Source organism: Metopolophium dirhodum, chromosome 9, assembly GCF_019925205.1.
Source record: "Metopolophium dirhodum isolate CAU chromosome 9, ASM1992520v1, whole genome shotgun sequence".
Classification (NCBI taxonomy): Eukaryota; Metazoa; Arthropoda; class Insecta; order Hemiptera; family Aphididae; genus Metopolophium; species Metopolophium dirhodum.
Genome location: NC_083568.1, coordinates 32,586,060 through 32,613,390, shown reverse-complemented (window position 1 = coordinate 32,613,390; position 27,331 = coordinate 32,586,060). Strand labels below are relative to the sequence as shown.

Here is a 27,331-nt window from a genome sequence, read left to right as displayed (position 1 = left end):
TTTGTTGGGTAAAAATATCACCACATCATTGTAAAATCAATATATAATATACGTTCATTGCTCCGCTCAAAATCTAAAATGTTCAAGTCATGGAAAAAATGTATTTCCTGGAAAAAATATTGTGTTGTGTACTCTCAAAAGTCAAAATGGCGATATTATCAACTACATCATACTGCTTATCAATGCACTATTTAATATTTATGCTTAAGCAGTAAGCAAATAACACTAAAAGCATTATTATATATTGCCATTAATCTTTTTCGTTTTTAGTTTTAAATTTAAGTGTTTGTAGTTTTGCATTTTAATATAATCTTAATATTTATAGTTTATAATTTCGTTGACACTTGCCTGTATTTATAAGAACATTTTAATGTCACTCGCCGCCTAGTGCCTATACAGATGTGATTTTAAATGTTAGTTTTTTTCGACCAAATAATGAAACCTTGTGTATATTTCTGAAATTTATCTTGTTATAGTTTTCAGAATTACGAATTTCAGTTTTGTATTATAATATGTGTCACGCATATAGAGTAAAAATACAATACATATTGTAACTATTGAATATTGATTACATTTCATCCTCAAGACTCCCGACAATTTGAAAGAAGTAATAATACATCCCTAGATAGTAAACTGCTAATTTAGAATTTATAACTGTTTTAAATCATTTAAGGAATATTGTTGACTTTAATTTAAATTTATTTCAAGATAATGTCATCCAACTCTGAAAACTTCACTGAAAAACCTGTTCATACTGAAAACGTCTATGATGATTTGGAAAAACTAATTTCTTCTGTGGCTGCTGAAGAAAAAGAATTAAAGGTTTGTAATTAATACCTACTTCATATTTATTTTTTTTTTGTTTAAATCTATTGATATAATTATTATTATAAACTTATTTTCATTATGACATCTGATGATTCTCTATTATACTTTGGTTGTTGTTCATGCCTTTTGGTAAAAAATAAATTATTCAAGAACTATAGCTAGTGGTTTAATAAAACCTTGAGTTATTGAAAATATTAGGTGTTACGCTTTTAATAAAATCCAACTCATAGTAAATTATTATATAATTTATTATATATATATATATTATAATTTATATAATGTTTTTATTTATTTTGTGTGTTAATGAAAGAACATTTATTATGATTATTTAAAAGATTCAAAAATGTACATTAACAATACATTATTTAAATTAGTGTATTAAGAATTTAGGTAAACCACTGGAGTGAATATTTATACATATTTAAATTTGAACTAATGTTAATCCAATTTTAGTAAAAATCTTTTTCATTACCTTCAATTTATGAATAACTTGGTATGTCATCACACCGTTTTAAAATGCTGCTTATGCCCTCTCCCTTGTTTTTTGATAAATATGTGAATAATATTTTATACACAACTTGACTAAATCTATTTTAAAACATAAGAAAATTAATTTTTATATGCACTTTTAAATTCAGTACTATTGTACTCAATACTACTTTACTATTGTAATTAATGTTATATTTTTATTTTAAACACATGCATTGCATTATGTTAACATATTGTATATTGAATTAACCCTTTCACTGCTCCAGATGTACTATTAAGTATTTACGTCCAAAACATTTACACCATTCACTGCTTCAAACGTACTATTACGTCCCACATTATTAATTAACTAATTGCATTATATAGATCTCTAAATTAAAATAAAATATCATTTTTTACATAGCATACACAGGTTGCAGTGGATAAATAGTGTAGCAGTGAAAGGGTTAACATTCATTCAAAGTAATTGTATAAATCAAATGTTAGGTTAAAACTAGTTTTAAAATTAAAAAATTAAAATTATTTATAACTACATTAAAAAATGATATCTACGATGCTAAACTATTTAATATATTATAATATAAAATCTGTTATATAATAAGGCGATTTAAAAAAAAATTGCATAGTGTATACATTTTTAAAATTAATGTTTGCTTTTACAAAAATATACAGTTATTTTATTTTAGTATAGTAATTTTTTCATTTTTGAAAAATATCTTATTAGTTATTTACAGATATTTAGAATTATGTCATAACTAAAGACCGGATTTATATGTTTATACATATTGTTACTGGGTCTATGTAGTCTAATGAGAGTTAAAAATGTGGATGATTTGTTCAATTCTGAATGCGTAGAAAAAGTTTTTTTTGCATATTTGAAAATGATTTATGGGTTAGAGAATATTTAACCCATTTAGCATAGTTTGGAATATTTCGTAAATTGTAAGAAAAAATTTGTTTTTAATTTTAATATTACGGTACCCAGAAAAATTTTTTTTGAACATTTACAATTTTTTTTTTTTATAATTTCCAACTTTTACTTAAGTGCAGTAGTATTCCATTAGAATACGCACATTTTAATACCTACTTAGTACCTCACTATTAAAATGATGTTGAAAAAAATGCATATTAAAGCAAATAAATGATTGTTGTTGATTATTTTTTCATATTTTTGTTTTTTTTTTGTATGTTTTAGCATATTTTTTTAAATTTTTAAGAGAATATAATGAGAATATTTGAAGGTTTTTTATAGAAAATATTAGCATCATATTTTAGGTATTTTAAGAGAATATAAATCCGGTCTTTAGTCATAACCATTAATATGTATATATATTAATATAGTTATATTTAATTACCTATTTTATTATATTATGTTTTAATCACTAGATGAAAATGGAAAAAAAAAATTCAAATGGAACAGATAACAAAACACAAGAGTCAAATGGTTTAGCTGATCTTAAAAATGAAAATGAGGTATGTTATTACTTAGAGTTATGTAGGTATACTGATTTTCAATTATACAAGAACACTATACCGGGTGATTCTTTTATCAAACAACACTCATTATTTCAAAAAGTGTAAATTTTTTTGAAAATATTTTGAAATATTGAGCGTTGTTTGATAAAAGAATCACCCGGTATATTTTTTATGGGCACAATTTAACTTAGTGCAATCGTAATTGTCTTATAATCTAAGGAAATAGTGTACATTTTAATTTGTACCTAATCCTTTTATCTTGTGCAATGTGCATATCTAAAAATTAAAATTGTAAGCCTATTTTAAAAGTTAGATTTAAATCTGAAATGTATGTATAAATTTAACTAACAGAGATTTTCAAGACACTAGTGAACTCAAAATGTTATATTTATATAACTCCTACTTTAATTGATTATGTTGCTTTAACCAAATTACAATTTCTTTTTCTTTTTAATCCTATATATTCATATGTATATTGTTGCAGAATGTAATTACAAAATACTGTATTGTATTTTAATTGGCCTTCCACCCATCATGTTAAATAAACTAAGAATAAAATAGTTATTAAATATCTATAAGTAATTAAAAATTCTATCAAATCAAAATAATTATAACTAAAGTATTTGTTGAAGTTTTGGGATTCTTAGAAGTGTATTGAATACAAAAATAATATCTGTATATTTTAGTATATTAAAATAATATATTATATTTTTTAGCTTAAAAATATAAATGAATTAGAAGATAACTCAGTAGCCATGAAAAATGAAAATGGAAATGAAGAGAAAAAAAGTGATGAAGATGACAATCATCTTGAGTTTAAAGACAGCCAAAATAATTCTGAAGATGGTAAAGAAGAGCTAGAATTATCTGAAATGATTGTTTGTGACGAAGTAGCTGGTGATAGTGATGAAGTATGTTTTTAATTTTGTACATCTTCTTTTATGTAAAATATTATTACATTTAATATTTATGTAGGATGATAATAAAATAGAAGTTGAAGCGACAAATGCTAATGATAAAGATAAGTATGAAAAAGATACCAAAAAAATTAAAAAAGAAACAAAAGAAAAAGAAAGCAATAAGAAAAAATATGATAAGAAATCAGGTAATTTTTATATAAAATATATATGTTGTGACATTTAATTGTAGGTAAAGTAAAGATAAATGTCATTTATAGAAATTTGATATTGTGTTAATGGGACATGTATTATTTTTAGTCAGTGATAACAACGTTATTTGGCAAATTTTCTGAAACGTTAATTAAAGTTATAAGAAATTTAAAAATTGATCTTCATAGTATTTGTTTGGTAGAGTAAATGTTAAATTAATTTAACATTTATAGATTAAATAAAAAGTTGTTAACTACTATAAATATTTTAAAAACATAATAGAAATTATTTTGTATTATGCAATTTTGAATGTACCATGGATTTTGTATCGATATTTTAACCTGCTTAGTACACAGTGGTTAGAGATAGTGCGGCCAATGTGTCTATTTGATAAATACGCCTTGGTGCGGTTCTTGTCTGTGAGTGTGTGACTTGTGACTGCATCACAGATTTTCCGTAGACTTCACTATAATATTGTAGTATATTATCAATGCCAGGCGCCAGTTATTATTATTTGCTATATATATTATTAAGAGGACGTGATACCCGCATGTGTTGTCGGCGAAGTGTGTTATGCACTTGTAAGACGAATTACAAGTGCATAACACAGCAAATTTTATGCTCAGCAAAATATGTGTGACTCTGTTAGTTTGAAAAATAGAGTGAATTGACCTCTTATAAAATTTAAAGTTAAGATTATTATCTAGCCAAACTCATAGGCTTTTTATTATATTTTAATTTTTAAGCGAGTTATGAGTACTAAGTTGTAAGATGTTTGTACATCTTAATTGTACAAACAATTAACAATTTTAAAATACTCATAGCTCGCTTTAAAATTAAAATATAATAAAAAGCCCATGAGTTTGCCTAGATAATAATTTTATCTTTAAATTTTATAAGAGGTCAATTCACTCCAATTTTCAAACTAATGGTGCTACACGTGTTCTGCTGAGCGTAGAATTTGCTATGTTACGCACTTGTAAGACGGAGACAACACATGCGGGTATCATGTCTTCTTAAAGGCCATACGACTGCTCTATGTTTGACCGGTAACTAATACTGCTATCTTATAGATATGGCCAGTCAGTACCAGTTAGTACAACAGGTCTATTATATTATTATACAACCAATACATTTTTGAAATCTAGATCAATTATATGTATATAATATAATGTGGAGACTAGATACCCAAACATATATGAGAGTTAATATGTTTGGCTCTTAAGCCTCCGATATAAATAAACTAGTCAATTTAATGATCATATTTTAAATATTAAGTGAATTATTTAAACTTTCTCATAACTGACTAGTAACATTTGAATCATAAATTATAAAAAAAAAATCGAGAGCTGTTTTGCTGTATCGTAGTTTTAAGTGTACCTTGCATTGAGTAGGTCACCATAATGGATGTGTTAAATTTGAATTAAATCATGAAATACAATGATGGTCATGTCTAAAATATGCTAATATAAATATTTGTTGAAAACATAGTTTTGACAATTACTTATTTTCAAATTACAAAAAAAACGAAAAAGACTTTAAAACTGGTGTCCAATAAATACATAGTCCTGTTGTTCCGTTGATTTATTAGTTCTTCCCAATTATTGTAAAAGGACTTGGGAATTTTATTGTTTGAGTATTTGGCTCCTAATTTCACCTCTCAAAAAAAAAAATAAAAAAGTACTAACTAGATTCAATCTACTACCAAAAAACACCCCCAAAGTTGAAGCATTTAAGCATTTGCTCCAAACGTGATGGTAAACACAAAAGAAATAAAAATAAATAATGATAATAATAATAATAGTAATAGTAAAAACAGTTATGTAATCATTGTAATATTGCTCTGTTGGAAATCTAAAATATGTGTGTTCAACTGATAATATAAAAAAAGTACAAAGCGTGTCACAGTTATTATAGTAATCTAGAGGTTGTATCTGTTAGTTCTTGTAATCGATGTCAAATAGAATATTATTTAGTAATATACTATTTACTATATAGTATTTACCTTTAATTGATTATTAAATATTTTTAACAACCCAACACTTGTAAAGGACTAAAAAACATATAATGTGAGAGTTTAGGCATAGTGTAGGCTTTACTACTGTACATTTTTGTTTAAATATTCATTATTACTAAATATTTTTGTATACTTTACCATTGTATTTTCTAGATTCTAAGTCCAAAGATCGATCAAGGAAAGAAGATTCAAAAAGAGTTGATAAAAAACGTTCAAGAACACCAAGCAAAGAAAGATCAAGCAAGGATAGTTCATTGAAGAAAAGATCAAAAACTGTACGTTCATAATTAAAATGGATTATTATTTTATACTTCTATATTACTTGTAAACTTGAATATTAATTAATTTTGTTAGATTGATAAAGAAAAGGAATCCAAAAAACTTAGAGAACTTGATAAGTTTTGGCAAACTGTGCGTGATGATCCATCTGACTTTATTGGTTGGACCTACTTATTACAATATGTTGATGGAGCGGTACATTTATAAAGTTCATCATATATTTATTTAATCAAGTTACTTGTATAATTTGGATTAATTATTTTTATTGTCTTCAGAAAAATATTGAAGCTGCACGTGAAGCTTATGATGCCTTTTTAGATTTATATCCATATTGTTATGGTTATTGGAGAAAATATGCAGACTACGAAAGAAAAAATGGAACAAAAGAAAACTGCGAAAAAGTGAGTTAACATTTTTATTTTATTAATTGAATGGATGACAGACAATTCCATATATAATTCTTAAAAATCCGAAAATAAATAACTACAATGGTTGTAGAAAGTTGAATACTGTTTGGGAGTAATGTGGGATACATAATTAAATTAAAATTTTTGTTCCCATCAGTATTATTGCTGTCAGTTATACAACATTGTTATTTTGAATAATTTGAAATTATTCATTTTTTTACTCGTTTGTGTTGTGATTGATAATACCGTTAAGAATAAATAAAAATACCAATAAGAAGAAGATCATATTGATTTTTAAATGAACTTAAATGTTAAATTATATTATAGTTTTATAGTTAATAACATGTATATATTTTTTAAATGTATATAATATATAAGATATAGTAATAAGTAAATATATTAAACTTGATTGATAAAAAAATTTTAATTAATACAATGACTCACAATGTATAAAATTAAGTTTTTCTAATGTGAAAATTGTACTGTTGTTTATTTGTGTTAATCACCATAAAGAGAGAAGTATTCAAGATGCTCAAGCATATATTTTTATGACCATAGATTGTTGGTCGTTAATAATTTTATTATGAACATTTAAAATGTATACAATGTAACATTTATAATAATTACTGTTCAAAACACAAATAACTGTTTACCATAAAATGATGTACTTTCTGATTGTTATTTTATAAACCTTATATCTCCTACTATAACCATTGATAATTGTAATAAGTAATAACTATTCGGTTAGTGTTTACATTTATACTGATTAATAATAAAAAAAGTTAATAAGTTATATATTAAAATTAAATATGTTTCCTGATATGAAGATGAAGATGCATTTAAGTTTGTCATGGATTTAATTCAGTCTGAAGTTTCTACATCTTAATAATAGCTCAAGTTTTATTTTCAAAAACAGCAACACCACTCAAACATACATTACACGTGTCATCCAAACCAAGCTAACAGTTATTTAACATAATTTTAGTTTTTAAACATTTTGCTTAAAAAAATATTAAAGTTATACTTGTTTTTTTTTTTACTATTGTTAATGTTTTTGTATGATACTTAAAATATCTCAACTTTTCAGGTGTTGTGATTGATTTTATCCTTTGCCCAAAATATATTTCCCTCTTAGTAAAAATTCTTCAAAGATTTCTTTATAACTATATAACATGATTTTAGTCTAGATATTTTTCATCAGGTTGCTGCTGGATAAAGCACAAAACACTGCACGCTCCACCGTGGCCCAAAAAAAGCACGAATTTCACTAAAAAGCGTGAAAAATTTATTTATTTGACTCTTAAATATCATTAATTTGTATACTGTATTTGTTAATAAAATGATATGGCATGGTTTTAAATAATCATTAGGTGTAATACAAATAATTATGTATTAAATTTATATATTTTATATTACAATTAAGTAATTAAGATGAATCATTGTTATTATTATTAGGTATTACGACTTAAGTTATTATTATTTTTTTTATTAATTGTGTTGAATATTTGTTAAATTTAATTTAATGATAAGAAAACATAATGCGGCATTGCGACACACGCCAAGAGCTGTTTTGGATATCTTTTGGGTAAGCGGTGATTTATAAAACTAGTCATAAGGTTATTTTGTACATGTATTAGATAAACACAGATTTAAATCCTTTTGTTAAAGGCATGAATATATAATATTTAAGTGAACACAAAATTATTAATATTTTATTCAGTTTATTTTAAATTGTGCACAGGTATTTGATCGTGGCTTAAAAGCTATACCATTGAGTGTTGACTTATGGATTCATTATATGGGTTATATGAAATCAGCATATCCAGACGATGAAGATATGATAAGGGAACAATTTGAAAGGGCAGTTGAAGCTTGTGGAATTGAATTTAGGTAAATTTTTAAATTAGCTCTTTCAAAAATGATAGAAATAATGGTGAAATCAATTGTTTAAGATCGGATCGATTATGGGATCATTACATTAAGTTTGAATTGGAATGCAAACAATATTCAAGAGTTACGGATATTTATGAACGCCTAATTGCTACCCCCACTCATGGATTTTTAAATAATTTTGAATGGTAGTATTTTTACAACATATAGAATTTTTATTTTTATTTTTACTTTTTTTTTTTTTTAGTTTTAAAGATTATGTTAAAAAGTATCCTAAAAACAAAATATTGGAGGCTGTTAAATTTTTGGAGTTAAGAAAAGAAGTATTAGCTGAGATTAAGGAAGCTGATGCTAAAAAAACCCATGGTAGAAAAATTGATTCTGGTTCTGACTCTGATGACATGGCAGATCCTATGGAACAAGTAATCTATGAAATTAATTTTGTCTCTCAAAAGATTAATATTTTTATGTTGATTTTACTTTTTCAGCGTACCAAGGAAGAAAATTTAATGAAAGAGAAAATGATTGCATCACGTATAGTAATACATAAGCACACAGCAGAAATGGTTGCATTACGATTACCCTATGAAGAAATGGTCAGTTCTAGACATTGTTTACTTTACTTATTGAACACTAGTTTAATTTTTCTTTATGTTTTAGATTAAACGGCCATACTTTCATGTAAAACCTTTAGAAAGATCTCAAATTAGAAACTGGAAAGAATATTTAGAATTTGAAATTGGCCATGGTTCATACAAACGAATTGTGGTGTTATTTGAAAGATGTTTAATTGCTTGTGCTCTTTATGAAGAATTTTGGACTAAGGTAATAATTATTTTAAACAGACTAATTTCCATTTATAAATATTAATTAATGATTTTCCTTATAGTATGTAAGTTATTTAGAGAGTCTTGAATCCGATGACCATGAAGTTAAAGACCGTATAGAGGACATATACATTAGAGCATGCACTGTTCACCATAAGAATAAGCCTGGTATTAACTTAACGTGGGCTCTACATTTAGAAAATAATGGTAACTACTTTTTGTATAATATCCTGTTATATAAACATTTTAAATTTCATGTATATTTTTTTAATAAATTGTTTTCATTGCTATAGGACAATATGATAAGGCTGCTCAAATTCTAGATATGTTAGACAGTGTGTCCCCAGACAAAAAGTTAATAATCCAAAGAAGGATTAATTTGGAAAGACGAAGAAATTGTAATGATAGAGTATGCGAGTTATATGAACATTACATAAGTACAGCAAACTCTTCATTAACTTCTATCCTATTGACAATTAAATATGCTCGATTTGTTTGGAAAGTAAGAATAAAACAAAAACAACTGTAATAAACAATATTATTCAATATTCATATAAATATTACCATTTTAGATATTACACAATACTGATCGAGCTTCTGAAATTTTGTTGGCTGAAGTAGAAAAAATAAATGTTTGTATATTAATTGTTGAATATTAATTCGTTTATAAAACATTTTTTCATTGTGTTTTATAGAATGTTCAAAAAAGTAGTCGTCTGCTGTTACAATTAATTGAAATCAAAATGAGCGACAATCCTATGAATATTTCAGCTGTAGTCAAACTGATTGATAGCATCTTAACCATGAAGTCCATCGAAGTCGAACAACAAGTTATTTTTGCGCAACGCAAAGTTGAATTCCTAGAAGAATTTGGCAAGGACATACTTTTGTAAGTATTAGAAAACTCATTAAATTATGCCAAGATAAAGATTAGGTAATAAGGTAGGTTAGTAGTAAAAAAAATGAATATTAAGTATTAAACATCTCAAAAATATATGAATCATCTAATCGGAGGAGATGGGTACTTTATTTTGTAGAGAAAATATTTTAAAAACCACACATGTCTAATATTTAGATATTAATTTATAATCTATTAAATATATTTATTTAACCTTTATTAGAGGTTACATAGATTTATAAAATTAACACTGTACTTAAGTATATGATATTATTATGTAATTAAACACAACAAAATACCTAATTCAATATTCATTGTAATATTAACATAAAAAAATAAATATTTAAACCGCTAAAATTTAAAAAAAATTGTTGAAAACATAGATTGTAAATATTGACCTCAGGTTAAGTTTTTTATTCTAGTAAACCAATCTAGGTTATGTAATGATAAGAAACTTCCTTTATAAGAAAATAAAACAGTTATCTCTAATCAGTAATCAGTATTCAGTGGTCAGTGTTTGATCAGTGTCAAAATTTTTAATATTTTTCCAATATTACTAAGTTGTGTCAATATGCCTATGAAAAGTTATATACCATACTCTAGCGAATCACATTTTCCAATAGAAAATTTACCATATGGTGTATTTTCAACTGTCGACGATTCAACACATCGAATAGGAGTTGCTATTGGTGATAAAATTCTGGATTTAAAATACTCCAAAAATGTTTTTGACCATCCTTTATGTGAAGTATTTCAACAGCCATCGCTTCAAAGTTTAATGGCTTCAAATAAGAACACGTGGTCCCAAGCTCGTAAGTCGATTCAATCTTACTTAAGCATTGAGAATTGCGGGAATTTGGAAAACGGTGTATTTTGGGATCAAAATGAAGTCAAAATGCATTTGCCCACTACAATAGGTGATTTTACTGATTTTTTTTCATCATATTATCACGCTTACAATTGCGGTTCCCTCATGACACCTAATAAACCTATAGCAGATAATTGGAAAAATATGCCAATTGCATATCATGGTCGAGCATCATCAATTAGAATATCCGGTACACCAGTTGTTCGACCAAATAGCCAGTATTTAAAAGACGGACAAGTGACATTTGGTCCTACAGAAATGTTAGACTATGAACTAGAAGTGGCATTTTTTGTGGGGGGTTCATTGAATTCTTTGGGTGAACCAATACCAACCAATAAAGCTTCAGATCACATATTTGGTATGGTTTTATTGAACGATTGGAGTGCCAGAGACACACAGAAATGGGAATCATATTTTCTCGGGCCAATCCTTTCAAAAAATTTTATTACAACCATTTCACCCTGGATAGTGACAATGGAAGCTTTAGAAGAATTCAAAACGGATAACTTTAAACAAGATCCAACGCCGTTGAAGTATTTACTGCATGACATTAAGTACAATTTTGACATCAATTTAAACGCAAGTGTCCGTGATCAAAAATCACAGCAAACTCATTCAATCTGTAACACCAACTATAAGTATATGTACTGGACTCCATTACAACAAATCGCTCATCATACCATTAATGGCTGCAATTTACAACCAGGCGATTTATTGTCATCTGGAACAATTAGTGGTCCTGAAGAAGAACAGCGTGCTTGTTTGATAGAGAGAACTCGCGGAGGAAAAATATTTGTAGACCTAGGTGAAAGAAAGTTGAAATTTTTTGAAGACGGCGATGAAGTAACATTATCAGGATTTTGTCAAGGAAACGGATACAGAATTGGTTTTGGCAACTGCAGCAGCCAAATTCTTCCAGCAAAAAACTTAGCCTAAAGTATAAAAATAATCTATATGTATTTTGTTGTTTTTATTGATTCTGAGTTTGGAAAATATTGTAGTAGGATTTTTTCTTATATACTTTAATAGTAGTTGTATTATATAATGGAGGATAAGATTGTATGTTTTTTATAAACTAGTTGGATTTGAAATACAATATAATATTTTCCTTAACAAATGATAAGTGTTTTTTATAAATCTGTTTTTAAATAATTCATGATAAGGTACTAAGAATTAAATGAAAATATAATAATGAATGATCCCAGTGGTTCTCTATTTAAAACATGAGTGTGAGAAATTCTCGCATGCAAACAATGGCAGGTTAAACTGGAACATTCACCGGTTATTGCAATTTGCATATAATCAACCTACTGCACAATTATTCATATTAGTCCCACTAAATCAATTTATATAAAAAATGTTCAATCAAAATTACAAAAATAAATGTGGCTAATTATTTTAATTTTTATAAATTTTAATTCACTGTTTTAGGATAAACAGAGCTACAACAGAGTTGAAAAAGTATATGAAAACATACAATGAAAGTGAAAAAAAAGCAGAAGTTATAGACACTAAGACATAATTTGTATGATGTTAACAATTTGTTTTAAATAATTTTATTATATTATAAACTCTTCATGAATGTAAATATAAATCCATGTTTAAATATTATTTTAATAATTTGATGATGTTTATTCGAGTTTGTCATTATTTTGGAACTAAGTCTTAGTCTTTTAAAATATTTTTATATATATTATAAATATAGTGACTTTAAAAAAAAAAATTGAACTCCTTGAGTTTTATGTGTAAGGGAAATCCAAGCAATTAATAATCAAGACATGTACACAGAAAATAAAATATTAGTAAGATTAATCAATTGTTATTACTTTACATTTTGTTATTTATAAGAACTATTCTACAATAAATTGTAATCAACTATTTTTTGTCTTTTACTAATCTCGTATAATTACTAAAAAATTGTAAATAATATAAAAGTAGTTAACAAAAAAAATTAAAAAAATACTATGTATGATTTTTTTGGATTTTATTAAGAAATAATGTTAAAATAATAAAAAACAATTGAAATACATAATATTAATTTACTTAACATTATCACCATATTTCTCTGAAAAATAGCCAAATCTGATTTCGCAATCGAGAGTTGGTTCAAGCATTATTAATGAGTCATCTTCCAATCCCTTTACATCAGCTGTAAAACAACATTTGTAATAAATTAAAATGAATACAAATATTTACACATTATTTTAATGTAAAAAAAACAATCATATAAATTCACTCAATCATAATATCATATAATGGAGTGAGATCCATCTACTGAATGTAATATCAGTTGAGGTAATATTTGACTTTATAACCAGTCGATTCATAAACACATTTTTATTTTGTTTTTAAATCATCTATTACTTGGAATAAAATATGGTTAAATAAAGTGTAAATCAACCAATTGAAAGTGCAGCCTCATGCAATAAACATTTTCCCAACTTATCAAAATAAACTAAATCTTTCTTTCTTTTTATCGACATGTAATTAAACAATTTAACAATTATTATACACAGAAAAACTGTTGGTACCACAATACCATTGGTAAGTGTAAAAAGAAAATTTACTGAAAACCGATTAGATGGACAAATTACTGTCAGCTTTTGACTATTCAATACAGCATCATCAAAAAATATATCATATGATTGATTGAATTAGATTAATACAGTCTAGAAATTCGTCATTACAATCTTAACTGGAGCCTTTGCATAATATCAATGACATGGCGCAAAGTTCTTGGTGTATTTTATTTTCACACTGGTTTGCGTTGCCATATTTCTAAAATGTCACTGTGCTTCTAAAAATTATATCCCAAAATGAATAATTGACATTGAGTGAATCAACCATGGAATTATTGTAATGATTATTTCTTATGAAAAAATAATGAATATAACATGAGTCATACAATTATGTGACAAGTAGGAACTAAAGAATTTTAAAATATTCTAAATGTACAGACAGTATAAAATGGCTCCTAAAATATTCCCGAATGAACCTTTGATCTTTAAATGATTGAAATTGATTCAATAAATAACTTTTACTTACAAAACACCAAGTTATGATTCAACGGTGATGGATTGGAAAAAAATGAAGGTCTGCATATATTCTTTATGAGAATCATTTTTATACACTTCATAGCATCAAGCATCTATTATAATACAAAACAATTTTAAATATTAAATAATGAGAAAAAACATAAATAAATAAACAATAACATACACTATACAGTATACATACTTCTACAAGTTCCCTAACAACCATTGGCTGTAAGATGGTGCAATAATCTTTTTTCAGGGTTTTCAGGTAAATGCCGGGTTTGCCAATTATTTTGGACAGAACAGAGTTCAAATATTTCTCCATAAGTTCTTTGTTAATAGTTAAATTCAATCTGGTCCAGGGGCGGATTATTATGCGATCGAAGGTTTCATTGTTTGTTCTAAATGTTCTGTTTGATAGTAAGTAAGTAAAAAGAATAATTGTCAGAACATGAGTACTACTTACTCTGTTGGATGTTCTTCACGCATTCTTTTGGTTGGCGGGAGTATTGAGTCTGTATCATCAGAATCCGAACTAAAAATAATTATTGGACAAAATGTATTTAATTATTAATTTTATTAAAGGGGATTCGATACCGTGATTTTCTGTTTTTGTCTAGCATACTCGCGACATAGTATTTTAGACGCGTTTTTTGCCAAACATTCCAACTGATCTATTGAAGCGATAAGAATTCTGAAAACAGACTTGAATTCATCGTCAAGTCTACTTGAAATTGACTTTCCCACATTTTTGTATTTCAATTTTTGGAGAAGCTAAAATCAAAAAATCAAAACTGTGGGAGTCGATTTCAAGTAGACTTGACGACGAATTCAAATCTGTTTTTAGAATTTTTATCACTTAATTAGATCGATTGATATGTTTGGCAAAGAATACGTCTAAAATCCTATGTCGTGCGTGTGTTAGACAAAAATAGAAAATCACGGTATGGAATCCCCTTAAGATAGAAACACAAATACACTCACTCTATATGTAATAAATTTTCATCTTCCATGATTATTGTGTCAACAGCACTGGACCAATTTTCACTTGGTATTTTTACCAGCCACAAATCTGTATATTTGTGATGCACATACACTGGTACTTCGATGCCAGCCCTCAATAACAGATCTTTATCGGTCAGATATCTCACAGACGATGTAAGAGCAAACAAAGACAAATCTTCAAAGTTTTTCTGTTCATACGTAAATAAAAAAAATATATTCAGACAGAACAGTAGAATAATGTATTACCACGCATGTACTTTGTGTACACATTTAATTATCACTTACTTTGATTTCTCGTTGCGAAGCACCACATTGTCCTTTGGTATGACAAAACTTGAGAATCTGCGTGCACAAATCACTCAGTCCGGTTGTGAGATATTTAAGTTGTGGATTGAATGTTGGTCGACTGATAAATATAATGTTAACAATATTATATCGTAGTATTAAAAACTGTGTTAGCATATTAATATAAAATTAAAATAAATCACTCACCGGAAAATATGTTGTGCAACGAAATCAATTTCCTCTTCTACATTTTGTATAGATTGTTTTAGTTTACAAATAACCTAAAATTAGTAACACAAAGAGTTAATTATTTTGAGTTGTAAGGTTCATCGACATGCACAATACTTATAATATTATAACTGTATATTTTATGTTGACAAAATAACACTTAACCTGATAATTTTTTAGCTGTTTTGTGACTGAAGTTATTATTTTGATGTATTCAACCGAATCGTTACTAGTCGATAGTAGATCAAAATGACGACTTCTCATACTGTAGAAAATGAAAATGTTCAATACTATTACACACTTCCTTGTAAAATATTTACAAAGAAATTTAATTATTAAAACTAAAGTATAAATGAAAAATGAAATATATTTTTATATCGTTAGCAAAAGCAAAGTAAATAATAACTATTACCGTTTTAGAGTGTTTTTCAAGCATTTAGATGCTTCATCAAAATTCTCATCAGGCATATATTCTAAGTACTGTAAGTAGAAAACAAAAATTGAAAAATCGTTAAAATGGGAGAAAAAACAACGACCTCGACCCTAGGCATTATTTTTTAAATCTTTCATAAAAATCAATACAAATATAAATTAACATTTTCAGAAAAAATACAAAATACAATGATTTAATTTAATTGGATCATATCCATGCATTTTAGCTACATTTTTATTAAAATAATTTAATTTAATTTTACAAATGTATATTGGCATATTATTATTCCTTTTTAAATTGGTTTCTCAAGTTTTCCATTTTCTTTTAATAATTTAAATTTATTTATTTATAAGAGTTTCTATTATATTATGCAGGAAACGCTTTTGTATACTTCTGTAGTTTAATTGTATACTTTAAATTACCTTGGTACATTAAAGATTAAAAATGTTATTTTTTGATAAAAAGGTTATTATTTTATAATTTTATAAAATATATCATGTAAAAAATAAGTTTACTTGCCTTTTTATCAAACTCAATTGAAATATCTACAATACTTGACAATGACAGACTGGTAAGTGCTGTGCACAGGCCACACGAAGGGTTCAGTAGCAGAATCTTGCGTTCAGATAGATCCTCTTTGATATTTGCATATGCAAAATACGCACCTCTATAACGTCCCACATCTTTGTTGCCGATTAATGTTGTAAAAAACCTAGTTTTTAAATAACAATAAATAATAATTATAATAACTAAAACTTGGAAGTTTTATTGCATTAGCATGTTTTTTTTCCGTCAGTCGATTTTATTGGTAAGTAAGCTATAAGTAAGAATTTTTAATCATTAATTTTTTAATGAAATTTTGGTAAATTTTTTTACCTAAGTTTTACACCAATAATTTACAGATATTTAAAAACTAGGATAATTTATGAAAATATTCATTCAAATATCCTCTCGGCATAATAAACAAAAATAATTTTCATTCGTTCTTGGGAAAAACACTTGGTAACAATTAGTGTAAGTTACGTGGTAAATGTTTAGTAAAAAATATGGACTTTTTTATTAAAAACTTTTCTTTGTCTGTCACCCATTAAAATGTTTTTCTAGTACAATTCTTATATCAATATGATGGTGATCAATTTCATAAATATCATTATTGTTTAGCCTTAATAATTACAAACAAAAACTAGTCTACTAGAATTCAGATAATCAGATGCCAGCATATGGCCAGAATTACATTTTTTTTTGGGTTACAGTACATACTTTGGACCGTAATCATAAGTCTTTGACTGGATAATGTGTGAAGTGGATAGTAAAATCTGTAACGACTCCTTGTGGTATTGGCTGCATGTTATTATACCAGGGTCCTTGAGGCCGTTAAACGACTGTCTCAAAACGTCATCCGGGTACTGTTTAAATGCCTGTAAGTAACTTAATGAGATCCTCGGGTTGGTACTCTTGTTACTCAACGAGCTCTGAAAATACACCAACAGCATACACTCAATAATAACCAGGGCTCAAATGTTGATGAATTGTATTAATATTTATTTGTCTTTTAGTTACGTAAGTTTTTGATATTTTTTTATAATATAATATGAAAAAAAAAATTAAAAAACGAGATGGTTGTCCTTACATAAGGCATAAAATGATGATTTAAAAATAAAAAATAAGTAGGGATCAAAATTTCGTAAATTATTATGATACAATTTAGTGACTACAACTAAAAATGAGAAAAATTGCAAAATGTGAAAGAAAATTTATTTATCACTTTGGCACGATGGTGTAAATTTAAGAAAAACTAAAATAATTTATGTCTAACAGCTCCTTTAGGGAGCTATTTTCTTTGCCACCAAATTTATTACATGGTTATTAAACTAAAAAAGTACTAAATTGAAGAAAAAATTTTATATGAAAAACTATTTTAAGCAAAGAAGATAGTTGAATCAAACAGACATTATCTATATTTAAGAATAGTTAATTTTATATTATTATAAGTATTTTATCAACTCACTATTATGTTGAACTAATTTTTGCCAAAAACATTGCATAACTATAGTATAAATATCTTAAAATTAGTCCAAATATTTAGAAAATTCAAAATAATAATAAATATTAAATATAATGGAGAAACAGGTTTAAGTCTCTGTTTATTTTGAAATAATAATTTATTAGGGGAAAAAATGTCATGGGGAGGGGGGGATGGTGGTTAAACAGTCAACCCTTGGCTACTCTACTGTAAGAATATAAATATATTTTTAAAGCAAGTAAATATAAAAACAATCAAGAGTCCTTATTTTAAATCTGGAATTATGTTCTCCCCACCCCGCATGTAAACTTATGAGGTACAGACTTAAAAAATAATTGTCAACATAATGTTTATTGTTAACATAAAACATAAGCGTCGACATAATGCTTAAGTAGTTCCGGCATTCGTTGATGCCACAAAGAAAAAAGACTTGAATACGAACAAATATCCTATTTCTGTACATGTATTTTCAAAAAAATGTGCATAGTATTTCTCTATTTTTATATTTTATGCATAATACCATTGAAATAACATGTGATACACTTACGTGTATGAGCAAAGTGACAATCGATGTGGTGATTTCATTTACAGTGAATATATAATCAATTTCTTGCACAAAGTCCAGTTGGTTGCAAATCGGCTCGGAATAATTGAATTCCATCTCCAGAACATCTGGTGTAAATTGACTAGTTGTTGTATCACAGATATCTGATTCTTGTATCACCTCTACTGATTGTATGATAGCTGACTTCCTACTTTTATTTATTACGCATGAAGTGTCTATAGTCGTACCACGTTCACGCAACAACACTATAAACTGTTTAATATTTGAAACAATAAGATCTCTCATTGCCTTGTATTTTTTTGTGTTGTGCAATTCAAGTTGTTTCTCAATGTCTCTCTATAAATTAAATCATATAAATGGTTAGCTAACAATTTTTATTCAAATTATAAACATAATAAGTAATAAATACTTTAAATAATTCTTGTATTTCTTCATCAGCCTTCAACTCCTTGTACAAAATATTTACTTTAGTTTCTATAGAAGAATGTCGCATTAAATACCGTATTCGCCTCAAATAGTTGTCGATACTTTTACAACGATAATACTGAAAATAAAAGTATATTTTAAGTAGTTGAAAAAGATAATTGGTAATAAGTTAAGTATGTATTTTAGAAAAATTGTTGTTTACAAGTAAAATTAAAAAATACAATGAATACAAATCATAAATATTTTCTTTTTATTTAGAATTTAAACTGTTTAGTAGATTAACATACTTTTCCAAATATTGATCTGAACATTTCTTTAATACCATAAGACAGAAACGCATGTGATTTAACCTGTTTTATGAGCATTGCACCCAATTTCCAAAATAAAAGTACTTGATCCTCAACTGCTGTCCACTTAAATCTCCTGGTTGTTAAATGATTGACAGTTAGCATTTTATAAGGTTGTTTAACTTCATAAATACTCACATTGTATATAACTGATTTTTAGTCATTTGAGCTTTTTTCTTTTCTTTAGCTTTATGTTTTTTTAATCTCTGCATTAATATAAGATTAAGTTTGGTTTTTCTTCTAGAAGCTGACATTGCAGATGATTTTTTTTTTAAGCTCCAATTGCGAGAAAGGTGCCTAAATAACACAACATTTAGGAAGTTACATTCAATTAAAAAATAAAAGAAATTTGACACTAAAAAAAAAATAATGTTAAATTAATAATATTAGGTTAATTTATATACTATAATAATTTATATCAGATACAATTTGTACTTTTATCGGAGTCCTCCATTCTGTTTGTTGTTGTTCATGTTTTTTTTTATAACTTAATTTTTTGGAAACTATTACTATATTGGATGGCAATATTTATTTATTAAAGATTGTATAGTGTTCTTAAACTTTTTTTTTTTTAATATTTATTAGATTATATACAATCTGTAATATAATATTTACAATGAGCATATGCGCTGAATTTATTTACATGGCTTTTGAATGCGGGAGGTGAGTAGCTACCCAGCAGTAACACTCGACGTGATTTAAGGTTATTTTACATTATATGCATTTTACATACTTAAGTGATTTTTTTTTTTCCTTTTCTTATTGTTATAATTATTGAAGTAAGTTTTAACTTAAATTTAGCTAGCTAAATCACGACACCAGCGCCTCTTTAATCTTCTCGGAGGATTACCTGGAATGTTTACGGAGTTGACGGCGAGAATAAGTGGTTTGGTTCTTAAACTAAACAAAATAAATAAATTCGGCCATCCAATTTCATGACTTAGCGATTTACAAAAAATTGGTATGATAAAAGTTATTGATAAACACAGTAGGACATCACATTATGTAGTGTTTGTCATCGAATATGTAGGTTTCTTAACTTTTCAATATGAATAATATTATGTTTAATATTAATATTATAAATAATAAGCTTTTCTTTAATATACAATTGATTTTCAATGTTTTGTTTAAATATATGAATTTAAACCTCAGAATAACAACATTTCTGTATGGAATTAATTAGACAATTCAACAGAAGGGTAAGTTTATTATGAAATTTAATTTTCAATAAACCTAATAGGAACTTATGTTAATACAGTTATTGAATAAATATTTTATACTAAAATGTATAAAATATTAGAAACTATATAGAAGCAAGTTGAAACCCTTTTTAGATTTATAAATTAAAACTACATTAATAAAAATAGATACGTATAATGGCAAAAAATATTTACGCAAATAAATGACTGTCGAATCCAGCAGCTCCTTTGCTATCACCAGGTATCGTCCCATCATCTTGGGACATAGCTTCTAATGGATTTCTAGGAAAACATGCTAAATCTATGGCTATTTTACTTCTCTCAGCAATCTCTCTTCGTTTAGGTTTATTTGTTGCATTTGAAATCCTATAACCTAAAATGATAAATTATTAAATAATTAATAATAACAATTCATAAATATATTAGTAAATTAATCTTAACTTGAAAATTTTACCTAATGGTGTATTTGTACAAAAGTACCAAGTATCCAACCAAAATGTTTCTAATTCATAATTGCTGAAAAATTCATAAGTACGTTTTTCATAATCTATATCAGATATTCTGTAATAGCCAGGGCTACTTTTCACAGTATTCAACAAACTGGCTCGTCTATTTAAGTATGCATAGACCTAAATTCATAACAAAAATATTATAAATTTGGTCATAAAAATTTTTTATTAATTTTTTATCATTATTATTTTATTTATTTACCAATTCAGTATCTTTGTATGTTTTCTGACCAAACTGTACTAACCCAATTGTGCAAAGTAAGCGTAATGCATTTAGAGTATGTTGTATGTGTCTGCAATTTTAATAGACAAATTTATTTCTTGAATATTGTATTTTATTAATAAATATTACTTTTTTAATCCTTGAGATAACATGCTACGTACTTCAGACGAAAGTGTCATCAGGGGTAAGTATTTGAACACAGGATGTGTTGCATATGTGACAAGTTTTTCTGGATTTACCTTAGATTTGTTAAAATTTACAATTTTTAACATCAGATCTAATGGCATGTGATGGATAATGTCACTCACAAAAAACCAACCATTAGGATATTCTAAGACATTATAATTCAAAGTGTACATTATAATACTACAGTTTTAATTTTTAAATACATCACAATTAATGATTAGTTTTCAAACAATATGAATTTTTTAGTAATGAGATCTAAATTTAAATTAGAATCATACTACAATTTTAAAAAGAAAATATCGGAAAATTACCAAAATAAATTATCTTATATTAATATTATTGTGACGTGTAATAAATAAATTATTTTAATTAAAATAGAAAATTATATATTTAAATTTAAAATAAAATCTTTTGATTTTTACTTGGATATTTTGGTAAGGGTGGCACAAACATTTTCCAACCAACAGAGGGAAAGTAAACTTTTGGTAGTTCAGCCTTTTCTCCATGGATTATATCATTTCGATAACTTGTGACAGTTGCCTCGGTCTCATTACAAGTATTTAATAAACTTTCTCCTGGATGATCATATACTAAATAATACAGATACTCGTGTAATGATCTCATTTTCATAAACCTTGGAAGTTTAAGCTCTGATATATTCTAAAATTAAAATACATTAAATTTCAATGCTTAGTTGATTTTAAAACCATAAGTTATACAACATACAATTTTTGGCTCTGGCGATTTGTATACTATTAAGTTCCATTTTTTGTTGGCTCTAGATGCTTTCATTGTGTTGTTAAATCTATTCAAAAAACTATTCACATATGAAATTACTTCTGGGTTTGCTAAATAATTAAAAATAAATATTAATTAGAATAATTATTGAATTTTGTAGAATACAATTTATTAATTAATTACAATTGTAAAATACAATTAATATTTAAATAATAATATATAGTCTACTATATATAAAATAATTAATATAATTATTTTTAGAAATTAAAATACTTTAATTAAGTTTGCAAGTTAAGAATTTGTTACTATAATATTATATAAGATAAATTAAGGTTTCTCTTGGTAATTTTTGTATCATCTACTAGGAGGAGTATCTAGAAGAAATACCACAAAGATCAATTTCAAGGGTTGATATATTATATTCAGCAGGTAACGTTTAGTTTTGGTTATTTTAATACTAGAGGGAATTGACCTATATTATATTATTTGAAAGAAACATTAATAGGCACTACTTGTGTTCTAATGAAGACTTTTTCAATATTTCATTTGAGAACAAGTTGTAAGTGTGAAAAATATTACAATTTGAAATACTCATAATTGGCTCCAAAATATTTGGACTAAACATTGAACTGCTGAATGTAAATTTACTGTGTACAACAGCAGTAGTGTGGTGAAAATTTATAAACCATGATGCCCAGCATATATTTCAGTACCTACCCACTCTTTATCCTCTTGATATAAAATTATATAGTACATATAATTATTATGTGACTGTGAATATTTTAATTTTTGTTTCATGTTATTGGTTACCCTAATGTATCCAACCACCTCACTCCCCCCAAAAAAAATTTCACAATGACGCCTAGGCAACAAAAAACCCATTTCACCACGCCACTGTAAAACAGAGACACCAAATGGTGGGTATGGTGTCCTATAATGGATTTCTATGTGGTAATTATTTGTTATGAAATTGTTAGTAATATTGATAAGCAAGTTGATCGTAGTTATAACAAAGAATCATTTATTATATGGTTGTAACTTGTAAGTTATTGGGTAGGTTTATGATAAGCTAGGCACAAACAATTATAACCATAGACCTATTAAGATATACCCACCTTTTTTAATATTGTTAATATTTTATAAAGTAATACTTGTTTATATGTTAATAGTATTCGTTATCTGAACAATTAATAATAATTAAATAGTTATACTCACTAAAATCAACATCAGGAGTTGCCACAAATGATTGATTCACAGTTTTTGTATCATAAGTAATTCGATATTGAACCGTTTTAAGTTTTCCCAACTTTTCTAAATGACCAATAATTTTAACTAATGTTTTAATATCAAGGGTTCCAATAAACTTTGGTTTTTCTTTTTCAGTTTCTATAATATTCTAAAAGAAGTAATTTAATTTATAATTATTATTATTACTTGTATTCTGTACTAACAAGATTTTATTTATAATTCCTAATATTATAATATAATTGATTTATTTGGTATTTACTTTTTTTAGGTTAAGCAAGCTTATTATACTTTCTGTAGACAACATATTGAATATAATTTGTTCTCGAAAAAAAAACCTATCAGTCAAACTGACGGTTTGACTAAAAATAAAAAATAATTAGTATAGTACATTATTTAATTTAGATTTTAAAATGTAACAATAAATATTTATGATTTTTTGCTTACTTGGACCTTTCATACACTGTTTTGCAATACCCATGTTCCATTATTCTTGTAATTGCTTGGTCTATGTTACTTTGATCAGTATTTACATCCTATTTAAAAAGTAATAACCAAGTTCATTAATATATTTAAAATTAATAATACATGATACTAATCTCAATTGTTCATTTAAATTAAAAAAATTACTTATTCTTAATATTATCATGAATTATTAATAAATAATTCATTTTTAAATATTATTATTCATTATAATATAAAAAAAAACATTTTTTTTTTTTTTTTAAATAAACATAAGTATAATTTAATTTGCACGTAATTCTATTAATATTTTGTTATTCAATTATATATATAGGCAACTATAATATTATTCTTACAACAAAAATTATTTTAAATAAATATAAACAAAGTTGTGCATTTTTAAAAATTGTTTAATAACTTGCACTTTTTAATAGATTATTAAAAATATGTAAATAAAGTTATGAGTAAAATTCATACTTGATCCGAAATGTTAATTAAAGTATTGTTTGAAGTAACATCATTGTCTGTGTCTAGATTATTACAATTATATAAATTCTGACTTGACTCATCACAATTCTCAATTTTTATTGAAGTTTGTTCAAGTGCTGTTTTAATAGATATATTTTTCGTGTTATCTACAGAAGTATTGTTCAAAAAATCATTTATCACATTGATTTCTGATTTTGGTTCTTGGTTTTTTGTAACAAGCATATTTTCTATTTCAATATTATCAATTCCATATACTGATTTATAACTATTAGCAATATAACTAAAAAAAATAATTTATATTATATTGGTTTTAAATCTATTTTATTATTGATTTTACAAAATTCATTCAATAATCACCTAAAAACTTTTGTTCTACCTCGATCACAATAACTCTTAGTTAAATAATTCAAATTAGTAAGCTTTTTTAAAACTCCTTCTAAATTACCATCAGTAGTAAATCTGAAAGCACGAGATATGTCAGAAAGTGTTACGCCTAAATCACCATGTTTTTCAATCCATCTAAGAATCTGACGTTCAAATGTACAATCTTGTTTAAACTCACGACCTTTAAATAAAAATAATATTATTTTTATTATATGTAAATGGTTATATTCAATTTTTTTTATGGGTACCTTCGACAGCAGTTTTTTTTTCTTGTTCTTTGTCGGGATTTTCTGTATCTTCACTATTTTTTAATTTTATACACCTTACAATCTTTTCATTTTTACGTTCCTTCTTACATAAATATTCATTTTCAGTAGCATTTGGATATAAATCACGATACTTGAGCAGCTGAAATAATAGTTTTTCGCAATTTAATTACAATTTTTGACATTTAGGTGGTTATATTTATCTTACTAAGTTGGTATCACATATTTTTTTAATCTGAGGTTGCTTAAATGTTTTTGATAAACTAATATTGCATTCAGCTTTCACTTGATCATATGAAGCTAATGAATTTGGTTGTGATTTCAAATAATCTCGAATTCTTGATACCATTACATCAATCATAGATTCTCGTTTAACAAAAAATCGATTCAAACTTGAAATGACAATACGATTAGCCACTTGTCCAGAAAAAGCAAGTGACTTACATAAAATATTAATGAAAATATAAAAACCCAAAACTAAAATATTTAAAATAAATGTGACGGGTCATAAGTTACCTGATTTTTTATCAAACCATCATCAGTTAATCGGTTTCTCATATAAGATAATGCTTTAGGATCTGGAAAGATAGCTCTTAATGAATGAGCACCGAAGGATGCTTCTCCTAAATAACGTGAACGGCCAATTCTCTCTAATATTAAATAATAACGATGTGATATGATTAAGGTACACTGTTTATCTTCTGGAATTAAAGCTTTTGTGCGTACTTCCTGGTTGGCGACTATAACTAAACATCTGCCCCATCTGAAAAATAATACAGCTGTTGATAATTTCTCCTAGTTGAATATTATTCAAAAATGTGCAAACCGTTTTTCCGCTTCTTCGACTGATATTTTCCTTGGGTATGATGCCAGATTGAACCTTGTAAAATATTCTTTACAAGATCCCATAATTGTACCATCTTCAACAGGACAATTTGGATAAATGTCTTGTGGTATATTTTCCTGAAGATCAATTTAAATAAGAAGTCAAGGTTCAAATATAAAAATTACTAAAATACATACCGGCTCATAAATTGAACCAAATTCACTATTAATATATTCAAATCGATTAAATATTATCAAAGGTTCCCTAGGTTTATCAAGTCTATAAAATTCTATGTTCTTCAGACAAATTACAAACGACCAAATAATCTTTTTGATTGAATCATCAACCGGTTTTAAGGGCCAATTACAATTGTTTGATAATCTCTTGCACAAAGCTGTGAAACAGAATAGACATTAGAATACGTAGTCATACAAAACAAAGTCTTGTTCAGGTAGTGCTTTTACCTTCGATAGTAATTCCATCTAAACCTTCAAGTGCTATTTCATCCAAAATAATAGAACTAAAATCTTTTTGAAATCGATGCATATTTAGTGGTGTATTGTTTTTACTTTTTTGGTCTGATTATCGAAGCATGGCTAAGAACATTACATATTATCACCAACAACGATAACACATACACCACACTTTTAGACCAAATTAAATTCGAATACAATAATTTACTTGAATTCAAACGTTTTTGTGTAAGTATTAAATAACAATACTGAAATGATCAACTGAAAATTAAAATTAAATATTGATACAACTGATACGAGTACATAGCATTGGTTGGTATTTTACTTGTAACGCGTTGACGGTAAAATACGTTCGTGTTTACGTCGTTTACGACCAAACGTTCAATAATTGACCGAATTAATTATAAAGGATGAATATTGGAATTGGAATACAAATTAATACGGAGCTACGGAAGACGAAATTACGAAATTTAAAGAAGGCAAAATAATAATATGCTAAGCGACTTCATGGTGATAATATTATTATTTATTATCGCAGTTATAGATAGTCCGTATCACGATTTAAGATATATATCTTAAATCGTGGTCCGTATTAGCGATAGAAAGCTTATCAATTTTTAGGCCGGCGGGGGGGTGGATCCATAGATAATACAAAAGAATAATTCTTTATACGGAATCTATGTAGAAATTCGCTAGACTAAACCGGTGTGAAAAATAATGCACCGGATGTTTGGACCATAATATTATCATTTACATGGTTCATCATCCCGGTGCGGGATAATGTGAGATGATTATAAACTGGTTTGGTCTAGCGAATAATGCATATATTTTCTAAAAAACGCAAAAAACATAAATAATCTCTATACCATACGCGGATTAAAGTAGCAACCCTAGCG

General features: G+C 26.4%; 3 protein-coding genes across 8 annotated transcripts; 2 read left to right on the top strand and 1 right to left on the bottom strand.

Annotated features, from left to right (window-relative positions):
• The first annotated feature begins 192 nt into the window (after positions 1-192).
• On the top strand, positions 193-12,670 carry LOC132952961 (pre-mRNA-processing factor 39). 2 transcript variants are annotated; one of them, XM_061025493.1, is made up of 19 exons: positions 193-413; positions 477-607; positions 709-822; positions 2,704-2,790; positions 3,510-3,704; positions 3,769-3,898; positions 6,073-6,194; positions 6,274-6,393; positions 6,474-6,599; positions 8,347-8,495; positions 8,558-8,683; positions 8,743-8,917; positions 8,984-9,091; positions 9,156-9,320; positions 9,385-9,529; positions 9,616-9,824; positions 9,895-9,954; positions 10,018-10,211; positions 12,520-12,670. In XM_061025493.1, the coding sequence occupies exons 3-19, from the start codon at positions 712-714 to the stop codon at positions 12,608-12,610; spliced, it is 2,313 nt and encodes a 770-aa protein (XP_060881476.1). In that variant the 5' UTR covers positions 193-413; positions 477-607; positions 709-711; the 3' UTR covers positions 12,611-12,670. The 2 variants fall into 2 exon arrangements, with proteins under 2 accessions (XP_060881476.1, XP_060881477.1); XM_061025494.1 differs by having other exon boundaries at positions 674-822.
• LOC132952962 (fumarylacetoacetase) lies at positions 10,236-12,205 on the top strand. Its single transcript, XM_061025495.1, has one exon. It carries the CDS (start codon positions 10,792-10,794, stop codon positions 12,022-12,024), a length of 1,233 nt encoding a protein of 410 aa, XP_060881478.1. The 5' UTR covers positions 10,236-10,791; the 3' UTR covers positions 12,025-12,205.
• A 301-nt stretch (positions 12,671-12,971) lies between the features above and the next one.
• Positions 12,972-26,942, bottom strand: LOC132952960 (general transcription factor 3C polypeptide 1). 5 transcript variants are annotated; one of them, XM_061025488.1, is made up of 33 exons: positions 26,761-26,942; positions 26,427-26,696; positions 26,160-26,356; positions 25,963-26,099; positions 25,653-25,899; positions 25,345-25,575; positions 25,119-25,278; positions 24,844-25,051; positions 24,475-24,766; positions 23,983-24,071; positions 23,798-23,897; positions 23,506-23,686; positions 22,279-22,400; positions 21,975-22,212; positions 21,496-21,697; positions 21,346-21,436; positions 21,089-21,263; positions 20,830-21,007; positions 19,574-19,732; positions 19,376-19,511; positions 19,072-19,206; positions 18,645-18,998; positions 17,335-17,546; positions 16,594-16,786; positions 16,054-16,121; positions 15,807-15,906; positions 15,621-15,694; positions 15,414-15,534; positions 15,108-15,316; positions 14,590-14,658; positions 14,308-14,524; positions 14,134-14,236; positions 12,972-13,237 (listed from the first exon to the last, which is right to left on the bottom strand). In XM_061025488.1, exons 2-33 carry the CDS (start codon positions 26,506-26,508, stop codon positions 13,128-13,130), a joined length of 5,190 nt encoding a protein of 1,729 aa, XP_060881471.1. In that variant the 5' UTR covers positions 26,509-26,696; positions 26,761-26,942; the 3' UTR covers positions 12,972-13,127. The 5 variants fall into 5 exon arrangements, with proteins under 5 accessions (XP_060881471.1, XP_060881470.1, XP_060881474.1 ...); XM_061025487.1 differs by having other exon boundaries at positions 14,308-14,533; positions 26,761-26,941; XM_061025491.1 differs by having other exon boundaries at positions 14,326-14,524; positions 26,761-26,941.
• Between the last annotated feature and the right edge of the window lie 389 nt (positions 26,943-27,331).

Excerpts from the sequence above, each read along its gene's own strand:
- LOC132952961 (XM_061025493.1), top strand. The coding sequence starts at position 712 with ATGTCATCCAACTCTGAAAACTTCACTGAAAAACCTGTTCATACTGAA. Across the intron at positions 8,918-8,983 it reads TGGCAGATCCTATGGAACAA|CGTACCAAGGAAGAAAATTT; the intron begins GTAATCTATGAA and ends TTACTTTTTCAG. Across the intron at positions 9,092-9,155 it reads GATTACCCTATGAAGAAATG|ATTAAACGGCCATACTTTCA; the intron begins GTCAGTTCTAGA and ends TTTATGTTTTAG.
- LOC132952960 (XM_061025487.1), bottom strand. The coding sequence starts at position 26,508 with ATGCATCGATTTCAAAAAGATTTTAGTTCTATTATTTTGGATGAAATA. Across the intron at positions 25,576-25,652 it reads ATGGTTTGATAAAAAATCAG|TCACTTGCTTTTTCTGGACA; the intron begins GTAACTTATGAC and ends ATTTTATGTAAG. Across the intron at positions 18,999-19,071 it reads AAATACAAGAATTATTTAAA|AGAGACATTGAGAAACAACT; the intron begins GTATTTATTACT and ends TTTAATTTATAG.
- LOC132952962 (XM_061025495.1), top strand. The coding sequence starts at position 10,792 with ATGCCTATGAAAAGTTATATACCATACTCTAGCGAATCACATTTTCCA.